The sequence below is a fragment of the Kogia breviceps genome, chromosome 18 (assembly GCF_026419965.1).
Source record: "Kogia breviceps isolate mKogBre1 chromosome 18, mKogBre1 haplotype 1, whole genome shotgun sequence".
Taxonomy (NCBI): domain Eukaryota; kingdom Metazoa; phylum Chordata; class Mammalia; order Artiodactyla; family Physeteridae; genus Kogia; species Kogia breviceps.
Window position 1 is genome coordinate 934738 of NC_081327.1, and position 16745 is coordinate 951482.

General features: G+C 42.9%; 2 protein-coding genes across 3 annotated transcripts; both read right to left on the bottom strand.

Annotated features, from left to right (window-relative positions):
• Positions 1-443: 443 nt before the first annotated feature.
• Positions 444-9060, bottom strand: LOC131744800 (zinc finger protein 211-like). Of its 2 annotated transcripts, XM_067019970.1 has the most exons (5): positions 8774-8804; positions 8103-8141; positions 7360-7486; positions 6737-6944; positions 2500-2585 (listed from the first exon to the last, which is right to left on the bottom strand). In XM_067019970.1, exons 2-4 carry the CDS (start codon positions 8133-8135, stop codon positions 6856-6858), a joined length of 249 nt encoding a protein of 82 aa, XP_066876071.1. In that variant the 5' UTR covers positions 8136-8141; positions 8774-8804; the 3' UTR covers positions 2500-2585; positions 6737-6855. The 2 variants fall into 2 exon arrangements, with proteins under 2 accessions (XP_058900665.2, XP_066876071.1); XM_059044682.2 differs by lacking the exon at positions 6737-6944 and having other exon boundaries at positions 444-2585; positions 8774-9060.
• Positions 9061-10712: 1652 nt separating this feature from the next.
• On the bottom strand, positions 10713-11312 carry LOC131745266 (vomeronasal type-1 receptor 1-like). The gene has a single exon (XM_059045591.2). The coding sequence runs from the start codon at positions 11310-11312 to the stop codon at positions 10713-10715; it is 600 nt and encodes a 199-aa protein (XP_058901574.2).
• Positions 11313-16745: the final 5433 nt, after the last annotated feature.

Genomic DNA, 16745 nt, shown 5'->3' on the forward strand with positions numbered 1-16745 from the left:
AAGATGGTTCCCTCTGGCCCTAGTCTTACAGTGGCATTATCTAGTGAACTCTGGGGATCAGAGCATGTGGTTCTTTTGCAGGATAACTATTGAGCATTATGTGATATTTACTGTGAATAAGAAAAACAATTTGTGTTATCAGAAGCACTGGAGGCTGTCATAACTTCCTGGCTCCTCAGGGTGTTTTCTGAGCCCACAAAAAACCCTGATACCCAGTCCACAAATTAGGACCCTGAAACCCTGCAGTCTTTCCTTGGAGACCCTGGGCAACAATGTACATTAGGCCAAAACCAGAAAGAGAGCTATATTCTTAATCATACTGACATATGATGCACACAAAGCATGGGACTTCCATGAGAGCTGTGCAGTCTTTAACGCTGGTAGAGCCCAGTTGTTTTCAGATCACCTCACACAGTGAATAGAACCCCAAGACCAAAGGTGGCTTAAATATTAATGCCTTTATTATTACAGAATGCAGAGCAATAGGAGGCATGCAGTTCCCAGCTTCGTGACTCGGAGGCTGGGAAAATCCAAGAGAAGTGTCACCAGAAACTAACGTTTCCCTGAAAATGCGGTGCTTCCTAACAAGTCACCAATAGAACTCAGACAGGGTCCACTAGGCCCAGACTAGGTCGGGTCCACGCCCTACTTTGGAAATGAGAAGGGAATGAGGACCCCATAAGAGCTAAGACTACTCATTACTTCCCCCGCAAATGGGGATGGGACAGAGGTCAACTTCCCTGAGTATGTTGGGAGGTAACTTTTGCACACTGTGGACCTCCCAGGTGATAGAGGTGAAATGAATTCTGCCATAGATGGCACTGACATAAAGCTGGCAAGGGTCCTGGGCAGGCAAGAAATTATAACATAGTTCCTTAAAGATTCTCACATACCTGGAACTTTAGGGAAATCTCCCCACTGCAGACTTTCGGATATATGGGCTTTAATTCAGGCAGATGGCTCCCTCACAACTTCTCTCCTCCAGTATAATTATACTAGAAATAAACTGTACATCCCAGCATATCTATGGCTCTTCACTAGTCTGAAGGCTCTGGTATTGAATGAGATCAGATTAGCAGCTAACAGATTACCTGCATTCACTGCACTTGTAAGACATCTTCCACTGTGAGTTCTCTAATGTTGAATGAGGCTGGAACTTTGGCTAAAGGATTTTCCACAGTCCCCACACTCACAAGGCCTTTCTCCAGTGTGAATTCTCAGGTGTTCAACGAGGTTAGATTTGCAGCTAAAGGATTTCCCACTTTCTCTTCACTGATGAGGTCGTTCTCCAGTGTGAACTCTCTGGTGGTAAATGAGACTAAACTTTCGGCTAAAAGATTTCCCACATTCATGGCATTCATAAGGCCTTTCTCCAGTATGAATTCTCTGATGTTGAATGAGGATGGATCTTTGACTAAAGGATTTTCCACACTCTCTACAATCATAAGGCCTTTCTCCAGTGTGAACTCTCAGGTGGTTAATGAGGTTAGATTTGCAGCTAAAGGATTTTCCGCATTCCTGACACTCATAAGGCTTTTCTCCAGTGTGAACTCTCAGGTGGATAATGAGGTTAGATTTGCAGCTAAATGATTTTCCACACTCCTGACACTCATAAGGCCTTTCTCCTGTGTGGACTTTCCGATGTGAACTGAGGCTGGAGCTTTGCTTAAAGGATTTCCCACATTTACTGCACTCATAAGGTCTTTCTCCAGTATGAAGTCTCCTGTGGTGAATGAGAGTGGAGCTTCGACTAAAGGATTTTCCACATTCATCACACTGATGAAGCCGTTCTCCAGGGTGACCTCTCTGATGCTGAATGAGGTTAGATCTTTGACTAAAAGATTTTCCACATTCCCTGTATTCATAAAATTTTTCTCCAGTGTGAGCTTTCCTATGGCTATTGAGGCTGTAGCTCTGGGTAAAGGACTTCCCACATTCATGGCATTTATAAGGCCTTTCCCCAGAGTGGACTTTCTGGTACTCAATGAGGTTCCATCTTTGGGTACAGGCTTTTCCACATTTGCTGCAATTATAAAGCCCTTCTCTAGTGTGGACTCCTTGGTCCTCAACAAGTGTGTCTCTGCAGCTGAAGGCTTTCCTGTCTTCTCCCCAGTTGTGATGCATTTTTCCACTGTGTAAGACAGCCTCACACTCATTATTGTTGTTTGGGTTCACTTCAGTGTGAGTGACTGGTTGATGGAAAAATCTCGTGCTGGCTAAGAAGTCTTTCCTTATCTCTCTATAGGAAAAGGATTTCCCTGACAGATGGGTTGTGTGGCTCTTTATAAACAAGGCTCTGTCCACAGAACTTCTGATAGGTATCTCTCCAATGTGCTGCCCTTGATACTGTTGAAGGTTCGCAGAGAAATAGAATTGATTCCCACACGTGTATGGTTTCTGCCCAAGATGTGTTCCCCGGTGCTCAGGCAAGTGCAAAGTATCTCCCAAGATTGGGCCACACATCTCAAAGGGCTGGGCCTTCTGGGGAGATGAACCTGCCTTGAGAGTCCTGATCTGTGAAACTGCATCTACAGAAATGCTCTGTTGAGAAGGTGCTTCCTTATCTTCTACTCCATGCCAACAGCCTGAAAGTAAAGAAGTGATGATGAAGTACACGTTAACCTTATTGAGAGAGGGCAAAATCATCACAAATGTAACTCGACACATCAAAGAATCAGTCCATGAAACTGTTTTCAGGAAAAGGAAGTTGGGGTCAGCTTGAGGAAGCAACTGCTGTGCCCTACTGGGTCCCTAAGGTCACAGGATGGTGCAGGCCTCACTAGGCACAGGACATGAGGAAAGGGTGTGGCCCAGGAGAAAGGCATGTTCTACAGATTATTCAACTCTCAACAGCTTTTCTTTTTTTGGCCGTGCCATGCAGCATGCAGGATGTTAGTTCCCCAACGAGGGGTCGAACCCATGACCCCTGCAGTGGAAGCGTGGAGTCTTAGCCACTGCACTGCCAGGGAAGTCCTGTCAATGGCTTTTAGCAGGATTATATCTGCTGATGACATGTGATGCTGTGCAGAAGTCTTGCTCAGGCCCAGAAAAATCTGACTGAAAAAAAAGGTTACAGGTGTTTAAGCATTATTAGACACATGCACTCTTTAGGACACTACAAAGTGCGAAAGCACTGAGGAGGGAACAGTGTGAGGAATCAGTGAGGTAAACAGTCCAGAGAGGTGAGGAATAGTCTCAGCTGGAGTCAGAATAAAAATGACTAGTATTAGACATGACAAGTCAGCAAAGTGTTAAGAATGGAGAAGGAAAGATGGAGGTGAGATGCGGCCACTGGTGATGGCATCACCAAAACACAATTAAAACAGGACAGGTTCTTGATATGATTGATAGGAACCAAGCCATGAAGTCATGTCCTCCCCCAACTGCCATTTATCTGAGTCAGGCCCCATCTGGGCCCATCTTGTGCAGAATGGGATCATATCCATCCTGGGAAACACAGAGGACTCTTCCTCTAGCCCCAGCTGAGCTACTGCATGAGAGATGGATGATACAAATCCTAAGGGAAGGACAGGAGAAATCAGTAGCCAATACTGTCCCAGACAACTCAGACACAACAGATCACAGGAAGGATATTTCAAATATTACAAAACGTACCCATGGGCACAGCTAAAGGGAAGATGGCAGAGTAGTTAAACCAGGTATTTTCCCACCTGGACAAAAACTACAATGGTAGAATCAATCTGATGTAACTACTTTGCAATGCAAAATTGCTTTAATTTAGGTCAACTGAAGCTGTTACTATTACCCTGATATAAAAAAAAAACAGGCAAAGACACTATAAGAAACCTATGGGGCAATATATTTGATGATTATCAGTGCAAAATTAATCAACAAAATACTAGCAAACTGTATTCATCAGCATAGTAAAAAGATTATACACCATAAACACCTGGGATTTATTTCTAGAATGCCAGGATGGTTCAACATACAAAATTAATCAGCGTAATTTGTCATTTTAACAGTAAGAAAAAAAATTATTATCACCTCAATCAATGTACAAAAACCATCTGACAAAATTTATCACCCTTTTATGATGAAAATACTCAACAAACTATGAATAGGAGAAAAATAGCTTAACATAATGGAAGCAAAAAAATTAAAACCCACAGCAAATATTAAACTCAATGGTAAAAGACTGAAAACTATTCCTCCAAGATCACTAACAAGAAAAGAATGCCAGCTTTCACCACTACTATTCAACACAGTATTAGAAATTCTAGACAGAGCAATTAAGCAAGAAAGACAAATAGGCATCCAAAAGAGAAAGGAAGAAGTAAAACTCACCACAACTCATGACATCTTAAAGATTCCACCATAAAACTGTTAGAATAATTGAAGTTTGCAAAGGAAGAAGATATAAATACAAAATGAAAAAAATCAGTTATACTTTGATATATTAACAATGAACAATCTGAACGGGGAACTAACAATTTCACATATAAAAGTACCTGTCAAGGGACGTCCCTGGTGGTGCAGTGGTTAAGAATTCACCTCCCAATGCAGGGGATGTGGGTTCAATCCCTGGTCAGGGAACTATATCCCATGTGCATGCTGCAACTAAGAGTTCGCATGCCACACCTAAGGAGCCCACCAGCCGCAACTAAGCTAAGATTTGGCACAACCAAAAAAAAAGTATGTGTCAAAAGAATAAAATACTTAGAAATAAACTTAACCAAGGAAGTAAGATTTGTACAGTAAAAACTACAAAACACAGCTAAAAAAAATTACAGACAATAAATGGAAAAATTTATATCTCATGGACTGGAAGACTTAACACTGTGAAGATGTCAATACTATCCAAGCCACCTACATATTCAATGCAATTCCCATCAAAATTCCAATGATGTTTTCTGCAGTAATAGAAAAATTCATCCTAAAATTCATATGGAATCTCAAGGGACACCAAATTGCCAAAACAATATTGAAAAAGAAGAACAAAGGTGGAAGAATCACAATTCTAAATTTCAAATATTACTGAAAAACTACAGTAATCAAAACAGTGTGATACTGGAATCAAGGCAGACATATAGACCAATGGGACAGAATAAAGAGCTCAGAAATAAACTCTCGCATATGCAGTCAAATGATTTGCAACAAGGAGGCCAAGAACATTCAATGGGGAAGGACAGACTTTTTAACACATGATGCTGGGAAAACTGAATATCCACATGCATAAGAAGGAGGTTGGATAGATACCGGGTACATAAATTAACTAAAAATGCATCAAAGATCTTAAGAGCTACAACTATAAAACTCTTAAGAAAACATAGTGGAAAAGCTTCATGACACCATATTTGGCAATGATTCCTTGGATACGACAAACGCACAAGGAACGAAAGAAATACAAACTAGATTTCATCAAAATGAAAACCTTTAGTACATCAAAGGATGCTATGAACATGATAAATGGCAACTCATAGAATAGGAGAAAATATCTGCAAATTGCCTATCTGATGAAGGGTTAACATTCAGAATATATAGAGAATTCCTAAAACTCAACAAAAAAACCAAGCAACTTGATTCAAAAATTGGAAAAGACCTGAACAGACATTTCTCCAAAGAAGATATACAAATGGGCAATAAGTGCATGAAAAGATGCTCAACATCACTAGGCTGTCAGGGAAATGCAAATCAAAACACAATGAGATACCACTTCACATTAGTAAGGATGGTTATTACTCAAAAAAAAAACAGAAAAGAAGTGTAGGCAAGCATGGGAGAAATTGGAACCTTTGTGAAGCTGCTATGGAAAACAGTATGGTGATTCTTCAAAAAATTTAAAAAAGAACTATCATAAGATACAGCAATTCTGATTCTGCGTACATACACAAAAAGAACTGAAGCAGGGACACTAAAAGATATCTGCACACCCATGTTCATAACACCATAATTCACAAGAGCCAAAGGCAAAAGCACCCAACTGTCTACTGATAGAATAATGGGTAAACAAATCGTGGTATATACAATGTTATTCAGTCATAAAAAGGAAGCAAATTCTGACACATACTACAACATAGATGAACCTTTAAGATATTATGCTAAGTAAAGTAAGCCAGACATCAAAGGAGAACTACTGTCTGATTCCACCCACATGGGATACTCATAATAGGCAAATTCATATTTACAGAAAGTAGAATGGTGATTGTCAGTAGATGGGGGAAGTTACTGCTTAAGGGGAACTGAGTTTCAGTCTGAAGATGAAGAAGTTCTGTGGATGCATGACTGTGATGGTTGCACAATGAGAGTGTACCAAATGCCACTTAGAAATGTAAATATTTTCTTTTGTATATTTTGCCACAACTAAAATAAAGTAAAGAGACTTCCCTGCTGGTCCAGTGTTAAAGAATCCGCCTTACAATGCAGGGGACATGGGTTGGATCCCTGGTTGGGGAACTAAGATCCCACATGCTGCGGAGCAACTAAGCCTGTGCATCTCAACTACAGAGCCCACACAGCACAACTACAGAGCGCATGTGCCCTGGAGCCCGTTTGCCACAGCTAGAGAGAGAAAACCCGCATGCCACAACTAGAGAGAAGCCTACATGCCACAAGGAACAGCCCGTGCACTGCAACGAAGATCCTGCATGCCACAACGAACACCAGATGTAGCCAAAAGAAAATACAAGATAAATAAATAAATAAATAAAATATTTTTAAAAAGAGAAAGAAACATAAACGTTTAAAAAATAAAGTAACAAGAACCTAAGCAAAGGACCTCTCAAGAATATTTGTGTAGGGCGTCCCCGGTGGTGAAGTGGTTGAGAGTCCGCCTGCCAATGCAGGGGATACGGGTTCGTGCCCTGGTCTGGGAAGATCCCACATGCTGCGGAGCGGCTAGGCGTGTGAGCCATGGTCGCTGAGGCTGCGCGTCCGGAGCCTGTGCTCCGCAACGGGAGAGGCCACAACACTGAGAGGCCTGCGTACTGCAAAAAAAAAAAAAAAAAAAAAATTGTGTAAGCAGTGACTATGAAAGTGATTATAATTCCTGACACAGTCAGGCAAAAATAAATGTAAGCTATAGGAAGGGAGACATACCAGGGGGCCATGGTGCTAGACAGTCACCCAGAGAGGGAAAGGGCAAGAGAGGTGGGATCCATTAGGCTGACCTAAAGAACAGCGATACCAAATCCTTCCCTGTAAGGCTTTGGCGCAGCAGATGCTGGAGTGATAAGGATGCGAAGTAGGCATGCACTCAGCTCACCCCTTGAACCACAGCACATACCCAGGCAACTGGGGAAGGAAGCAGTGCCCATGGTTTAGATGGAGACATACCTGACCCTGGAGAAAAAAGAAAGGCCAAGCCTTGCCCAGGGCATAGGGACAGGTGTGAGAGCTTACCCAATGAAGATGTAAGCGCAAAATTCTCCAGCATCACATCGTGGTACAGGCATCGCTGAGCCTCATCAAGGAGAGCCCATTCCTCCCAGGAGAAATACAGGGCCACATCCTCAAAGGTCACACTTCCCTGCCAGGATAGAGACAGATGAAATCATCAACAGCCTCACTCCTGAAGACCCACAATCTATCTCCTCACACATCTACCCCATGTCCATCCTCCTCCTAAGATCTCAGAGGAGATTCCAGACCCTGGTGCCATTGGTGTCTGCTGTCTTCTCATACTCCCATTAACCACTGTGTTCACTCTACTGTCCACTCTGCTACCAGATGGAACCTGTTAAGACCTAGATGCAAACTCCTCCCTCATCTGATCCAGACCTCCCATTGCCTGCAGAACAGATGCCTAACCTCACAGGCAGTCATTCCAAGTCTGACTCTTACTCCCCACACCTAGTTTGTTCTCACCAGAAAGGAAGGAGACCTGCAATTCCCTGAACCAGCTTAGCCTCACCTCCAAGCAATTCCCGTTTTTGTGATAAGCTTCCACATCTCTTTCCATTGGTGGCCTGAAATGGGAACCCCTCCATCAAACCCCTGGACTCAACTCAGGACCCTGAGCTAGGATTCTCTAAGGTCCCCACACCCAAGGGCTGGGAAAATGGCAGGTGACAAGTCTCATGACACCACAAACTTGGAGAAAATAGGGGTTGGGACCAGTGAGGGAGGACGAAACCGCCACTTACCTGATTAGGTTCCAAAAGCACTTCTGCAGCCATGGAAACCTGTGGGAAGAGGCAGGTCTTAGAGGGATGTGAGCATGGCATCCTACCAGGGGCTCAGGCCTTCTCTGCACCCCTGGGGGTCACCAGAGCCAGGTAATCTCGGGCCGACCATCTAACCTCTGTATTGACTCTCAGCAGTTTTGTGTCCTTGGGGAAAAACCCCCAAACACCCTCTGCCTCAATGTCCTCAGCAGCCCTACAATTTGTGCTTCCACTGAACAGACTCTGGGGATTTTTTCAAACTTAACTTAGATCATGTCTCTTTTCCGCAAAAATTTCCATGGCTCCAAGAGCCCCAACAAGGAAGGTACAACTCCTCAGCCTGTCACTGCAGGTGCGACTCTACCCACACTTTGTTCCCTGCAGAAGCAACACGGACCCCAGGTTTCCCCAATCCTCCCGGCTCAATCCGACCTCCCAGCCTTTGCACCTGCCGGTCCCTCCGCTTGTGACCCTCTGCCACGCGCCATCACACCGTCTGTCAGAAACCAGAAACAGGGCCCCACCCACGGCCGCCTCACCGTCCTGGACACCGAGGCCTGGTCTGCGGGCACGAGAGCAGGCGCCCCGCACTCGGGGCTTTAGTGTCTGGTGGGGTGAGGGCGGTGAGGGCCCGGAGGACGAGCGTTTACCTGAGGCGGGTCCCTCGGCGCCGCCGCCGCCGCCGCCGCCACCTGAGCCACAAGCCGGGGCAGAGAAGGGACAGCCGAGCGTCCCGAAGGGACCGGGCACCAACGTCTCCAGACCGGCCCCGCAAGCGGCGATGTGCCCGACTATAGAACCGCCTCTAGTCACTAGGGACAAAGCCTCTTCCCGCGCCTTCTCTGTCAATCACCTCAATGCCGACTCTGCCCTCTCGGCCTTCTGACCCCGAGGACCGCCAAAATGACCGCCACAAAATACAGGAAGTCCCGCCTTCGCCCCAGAGCGCCCTCCCGGAAAAATGCCGAAAGTCTGGATGTTCATTGGGTGTTCGTCGCTGCCGCTCAGCGCACAGCTTTCTGGGTAATGGAGTTCCCGCCGCCACACAGCCCCGCAGGAGCGGCGCCTTTGCCGGAATCTCCCAGGAAAAGGGTCAAGCAATTCCTCGGGGCTGCTCAGAACTGAAGGCCTTGTTCTTCTAGGTCGGAGAGAAGCTTCGCTTCCTCTTAAAGGGGCGAAGGCCAATTTCTGGGGAGTCCGAAGTGCTGTTGATCTCTGAAGTGTTTAGAAATTCGGATTCCATGCGAACATTGTCTGGTAGATGTGAACATTGTCTGGTAGATGCAAGTGATTATACACTATCTTATTGTCCTGTAAATGTACGCAGACTGAGACATTAAAGTCATTTTTGTGAGCTTTAGTACGTTTTGTCCGGGAATTTAAAGAAAAAAAAAAAAATCACCTGGGCCGCAGTAGACAAGATAGAGGAGGCATATTGGACGGCTCTGACGAAGCCGGATGTGGTGGGATCCGGGCCTCTCCTTCCTGGTAGTCAATGATTAATGATTATGCCCAACTCAGTGAGAAACACCGTCTTATCCATAAAACATTAAGTCATTTTATCTAAAAAACATAAATCTGTTTTACACATGCACATTCCTTTTTGTACTACACAGCTGACAGTTTCTCTTGTATGAAATATAACATTGGCTATTGTTTATTAAGGAGTACTACTCTGTACATTTATAAAATAGAAAGTTGTTGATAAACAAAATTCAACTGACTACATGTTAAAGATCTAAATGTGTGTATTGAATGATTCTTGAATTTGGCAGCATCATATGTAGCAAGTAGAGAGGAGCTCCAAAGAGTCATGGAAAGAGAAAGGTTTTTAAAGACAACACAGGGAAATCATAAACAGAAAAAAGGATGATTTCACATAAGGTCATCTCCCTTGGAGAAAAAAGTTCTTTTGAGGTGGGTTACTTCGTCTTCCTTTGAGAAGTGGAGAGGGCTCATGTGACAGATGGTCCCATTGGTACCGACCAGACAATTACACACTTACTGCTTCTGATTACATTTCTGGGGAAGGTTGTAACTGCAGCTATGTTAGGTATGATGTCTTGGTGTTAGCACGAGTGACTCCACTTAGAGGCTGTTGTTTCTAGTTTAGCAAAGTGAAAAGTCTGATAATTCTATCTTGTGGAGAAAAGCAATGTTTATGCCATAGTAACTTTTTTGAATTCTGTCTGCACATGAATGCATCTCTCTGTGTTTGCCTGTGTATTCATATATATATACATATATATATATATTCCTATTTTTTTGTTTGTTTAGTAAAAGGGAATTCATAATTTGTTTATAGAGCTGTTGTTTGCTCACTTAACAAGAGTTGTTCTTATTTACTATTTTATCGCCAATTCTAGCAGAATAATTTGGACCAACAATCATGTAATTTTAAAAATTAAAAATACAAATTAATATTGATCCAACTGGAGAAATCAGAAGACATACCTATTTGAGCTAGATTAGGAAACTTTTTTTCCTGGTTCAGAAATCACGGAAGAACTTAGAGACATGGGTGTCACTGCTGATGAATACAAAGGAAAGCAGGGAAAATGATGCTATTAGCACAGATGTGTCCATTAGTCACTGCTTCGGATTCACAATAAGAGTAATGCAAAGACTCAAAATGGAAGAGAGACAATAAAAGTAGACAAAGGAGCTCACTATAATCAGGGTGGTTCGTGTGGCCATAGCCTCATGGGAAGGTGTGGGGGAGAGTCTGTTGCTGTGAATGTGTTGGACCTGTTGCTTGTGCCTGTGCAGGAAAAGGACCATGTACCCACTAGTCCAGATCATGAAGCCCAAACATATAACATCCATGTAAGATAATGTAACTGCATGTAATAAGCTGATAAATTTATCAGGCATGAGTGAGGAACGGTATCCATAATTTGTTTTTACACTTATGTTTTTGCTACTTCTTGGGCCAATTACTCTAATAGGAATGCAGACATTTACCAAGAGTTGTAGTATCCAGAAAAGAAAACTACAGAAGCCAATACACTTTGTGGATCGAATTCTGAAGTCCACCCACAAACAGATTCTGGGGCAAAACTTAATGGCCTGGAAACCACTCAGAAGGCTGGTAGTGCTGAGAGAAACCCCTCTGGCTACTTTGTGTAAATAGAAGACAAGTTTACATCCAGCAACATCCAGGAAATATTTCAATCCAAAAGTTGCCATTGTCTGTGGGATCCCTCTGGAGAAGAGAGACAAGTTGTTGGCTAAAGCCAGTGGTTGATAATCTGATCTGTGGATCTCAACTCCTATCCAGTAAACAAAGTGAAGTTTAAAAGACAAAGGAGGGAGGAGTTTCCCAGGATCCCATCTCCAGTCTGAGTGAGGAAAATGATTTCCATTTCCAGGTTGGCATGCCCTTAACTTTCTTCTTCTTTTTTTTTTTTCAATTTATGTTTGGCTGCGTTGGGTCTTCGGCGGGCTTTCTCTAGTTGTAGTGAGCGGGGGCTACTCTTTGCTGTGGCGTGCGGGCTTCTCATTGCGGTGGCTTCTCTTGTTGCAGAGCATGAGCTCTAGGCGCGCAGGCTTCAGTAGTTGTGGCACGTGGGCTCAGTAGTGTGGCACATGGGCTTAGTTGTTCCACAGCATGTGGGATCTTCCCGGACTAGCTCGAACCTGTGTCCCCTGCATTGGCCGGTGGATTCTTAACTACTGCGCCACCAGGGAAGTCCAACCCTTCACTTTCATATCTAGGAGATATTGATTTTAATTTGAGATAGAAATAAATGAATAAATGCTATAAAGATAAATGAACATAAATGTGTCACCTTCTGCTCAGCTGTATCTACTGCTGAACATAGCACATGATTTCCTCTCTTTTGGTAACACATTTTCTTACTTTACCTGGATTATAGGAGTACATACTTATGGGTGCAGTGGTTATTAATTAAGGTCTTATGATGGAATTCATCCAAGTGTTCATATGAGGGGGTATTTGAATAAAGGATGCACTATTCACACAACATATTTTCCTACAGCCATGAACTGAATGAAGATCATTTTCCTCCATGTATGAAATTACCTTCAGGATATATTCTTAAGTGAGAAAAGGCAAGTGGGTTAGGAGATGTTTAGTATTCTACAATTATTCTTATGATTGTGAAGGAATAAGAATATAAATAATGTAGATAAATACACATGATCTGTCTATACAATTACGTTAAAAACAATTAAAGAATGAACTATAACCTTCAATAAGTAATGATATAGAGGGGCAGAGATTAAACAATGTGGAGGGACAGGAATAGAAACTAGATATATCTGAATTAATTTACCTCAATTATAATTTTGACTTTGGTGTAAATATAAATATTTTACTTATTTATTAAACTATAGTATATCAAAATGAAATTAAAACAATCAATCAAATTTAATGACAAAAGTAAAACAAATATATAAATCTCAGTGTGTAATAAACTTGTAGTCTATCCATACAAAATAGTAATACTTAAAGTACTTTTTAAAATTTTTGGCCGCACTGCACTGGTTTCAGGATCTTAGTTCCCCAACCAGGGATCCAACCTGGGCCCCTGGCAGTGGAAGCACAGAATCCTGACCCCAGGACCGCCAGGGAATTCCCCAAGTACATTTTTAAAAACAGTTTTTGGGGCTTCCCTGGTGGCGCAGTGGTTGCGAATCCGCCTGCCGATGCAGGGGACATGGGTTCGTGCCCCGGTCCAGGAAGATCCCACATGCCGTGGAGTGGCTGGGCCCGTGAGCCATGGCCGCTGGAGCCTGTGCTCCGCAATGGGAGAGGCCACAACAGTGAGAGGCCCGCGTACCGCAAGAAAAAAAAAAAAAATTAAAAAAAATAAAAACAGTTTTGACTATACATTTGTACTGAAACATATCTATGCAAAATCCCTACAGAAATTTAAAAAATTTACTCATGTTTATATTTCAATAAAATATTTATATTTAAAATTAACAAGTACATTATACAAGAGATTCATCACAGTTTGATCAAAAGTTAGAAAAATTGAAAGGAAACAATTTAAGTAAAAATTATATCATTTTAAACTTGTTTGGAAGAATGAACTTAAACTTGATCTGTATTTGTTTAAACCATGTTTAAACCATATATGTATATTCTATCTCCTCTCATTAAAGGGATCTACAGATGATAGCCCTGTCCTGAGTAACTACCATACAAATTGTTGGAAGCCAACCTGGAGCCTCTGTGCCATGACAGGGTCATGGAACAACACCAAGACGGCGCTGCAGGGCAATGCTGCGCCCAGGAACCTGACTACGTCTCTTCTGATCTGTTTTGTAATTTCGTGCTTCTGCCTTGAAAAAGTACATGGGGGATTTGCCCCCCCCCCCCCCCCCCCCCCCGTCCCAAGCTTAACCGTGTAAAACATCCCCTTCCCCCTCCCAAACCAAAACCCACGAATTGGGACTTTTTAACAACAGCCCCTGGCTGGTGGGAGAAAAAACAAACAACCTGGAAATGTAGGGTTGTTTCTATGGAAAACACCAATAATAAAAAAACAATGGCCCTACAAGGGAGTAATAAATGATTATGGGTATTCTTGGTTCTGGTATAAGGATAAATTAATCATGCAGAGTCAATTGCCAACATTGGAATTGTTGACTCGTCCATTGAGACAAGGCTTCTTGCCCAGAAGAACACAGTGATAGATTAAATTGTGAAATATATTGTAGATAATTTTGGGGTACATTGTTAAGACTTATCCATGCGGACCTCTGGGACACATAGGAAAGTTCAGGAAACTTCCTCCTCCATAGTATCTTTTTTTTTTTTTTTTTTTCGGTATGCGGGCCTCTCACCGCGGTGGCCTCTCCCGTTGCGGAGCACAGGCTCCGGACGCGCAGGCTCAGCGGCCATGGCTCACGGGCCCAGCCGCTGCGCGGCACGTGGGATCTTCCCCGACCGGGGCACGAACCCGTGTCGCCTGCATTGGCAGGCGGATTCTCAACCACTGCGCCACCAGGGAAGCCCCATAGTATCTTTTAATGGCTTGTTACATATTAGCTTGGCTTCGTTATTAGTACGGATTGAACTTACTCTAAGAAAAAACAATGATGTTTTGAGAACCTTTAGAATTAAAAGTACATCTAGAAATATTAGGTACAATCTATTGTGAATATCTTCTGAGGTCTTAGTTAAACACCTGATGATGTAATCACTTAGGGTATATAAATCTGACTGTGAGAAAATAAAGATGGAGAGATCATGCTTGTACATACACAGTGTTATTGATTTATTTAACTTCCCCTCGCCGACGCTGTCCATCCCTCGGGTATTCCTGGACCTGCAGGAGCTGCACTCCCGCACCAAATTACTCAGGCTGTGTTCTCCAAATGCACTTTTTCGTGAAAGAAAATAGCATCTTTTAAAAAATTGCCAATTCCAGATCTAGCGCAGGAAATGTTCAAGATGGAACATCTATTCAATCCAGGACACAAGGACAGTCTACAACACAACTGGGGTCATGTGAGAATGAGGATGCCACAGTATTCAACTTGAAAAGCATCCCCCTCCACAGTCATGATACAAATTAAATGTCAAAGAAAATTACCTGGACAAGTTTTAAACGCATCAAGTACTTTAAGTAACCACATGCTTGTAATGCTACAAAGCCAGAGTCAGAAGCCTTTCAGAAAGTTAAGGAATTGACTAGTTATTCTGGAAACAGAAAAATAAAGGGAAATATGAATGATTTCTACTGTTTTTCCAGTACAGACTATTTCACGGTAATCAAATAGAGGATGCAGAAAAGTTTTTTGTAGAAGGATTCTAAGTGAGAATACAAAAATGGTAATAGAATATTAACATTCTGCTTCCTCTTGTATAGTAGTGGATCTACAGAATGATCATCAGTGACAGCTGCAAACAACCGATGACAGGCTGTGGGAAATTGATATTGGGGCACATGGTCGTGCTGATCAATCCTCATGATCAATCCTCATGTCACAGAAAGGGCTACATACAGACTGTCATAATGGCCCTCCATTGTAGGCAATAAGAAGGACATTGTACCACCTGGGAAGTATCCTTGACAAAAATCTGAACCTACATTAGACTACCCTTTGGAGCAAATTATGCATTTATTGGCCATTTGGAAGAATGTGTTAGACAATATCAAAAAGCTGCAATTAGATAGAATGATGGAAATGACCTTGTACACATGATCCATTTTCTTCTCCATGAAAAAAAATAAGTTTTGAAGGAGGGAGAAACAGTAATTACAAGTGGTCTAAAGGACAAAATGACTGGATCGTGATTCAAATGATCTGAAAAGGAAATTTTGGGGGGGGAGGAAATTTGTTATGTGTGAGCTCTGACCATGTGTTCGATGTCACTGTTATTTTTGTAGGTGTGAAAAGCACATACATGTTCTGCTCATGAATGAATTCCATGTTTTAGAGATACATTCATGATTATTTACTTTTAATTTTTTAAAAAAATATTTTCTTTCTTTTTAAAAAATTAATTAGTTTATTTATTTTTAGCTGCGTTGGGTCCTGGTTGCTGCACGCTGGTTGTCTGTAGTTGCCAGGAGCAGAGGCTTCTCTTGTTGTGGGGCACGGGCTCTAGGTGTGCGGGCTTCAGTAGTTGTGGCTCATGGGACCTAGAGCACAGGCTCAGTAGCTGTGGCACAGGGACTTAGTTGCTCCACAGCATGTGAGATCGTCCCGGACCATGGCTCGAACCTGTGTCCCCTGAATTGGCAGGCAGATTCTTAACGACTGCGCCAACAGGGAAGGGAAGCCCGCATTTAGATCTTTAACATGTAGTCAGTTGAATTTTGTTTATCAACAACTTTCTATTTTATAAATGTACAGAGAGTAGTACTCCTTAATAAACAATAGTGGGCTTCCCTGGTGGCGCAGTGGTTGAGAGGCCGCCTGCCGATGCAGGGGACGCGGGTTCGTGCCCCGGTCTGGGAAGATCCCACGTGCCGCGGAGCGGCTGGGCCCGTGAGCCGTGGCCGCTGAGCCTGCGCGTCCGGAGCCTGTGCTCCGCAGCGGGAGAGGCCACAACAGGGAGAGGCCCGCGTACCGCTAAAAAAAAAAAAAAAAAAAAAAACAATAGCCAATGTTATATTTCATACAAGAGAAACTGTCAGCTGTGTAGTACAAAAAGGAATGTGCATGTGTAAAACAGATTTATGTTTTTTAGATAAAATGACTTAATGTTTTATGGATAAGACGGTGTTTCTCACTGAGTTGGGCATAATCATTAATCATTGACTACCAGGAAGGAGAGGCCCGGATCCCACCACATCCGGCTTCGTCAGAGCCGTCCAATATGCCTCCTCTATCTTGTCTACTGCGGCCCAGGTGATTTTTTTTTTTTTCTTTAAATTCCCGGACAAAACGTACTAAAGCTCACAAAAATGACTTTAATGTCTCAGTCTGCGTACATTTACAGGACAATAAGATAGTGTATAATCACTTGCATCTACCAGACAATGTTCACATCTACCAGACAATGTTCGCATGGAATCCGAATTTCTAAACACTTCAGAGATCAACAGCACTTCGGACTCCCCAGAAATTGGCCTTCGCCCCTTTAAGAGGAAGCGAAGCTTCTCTCCGACCTAGAAGAACAAGGCCTTCAGTTCTGAG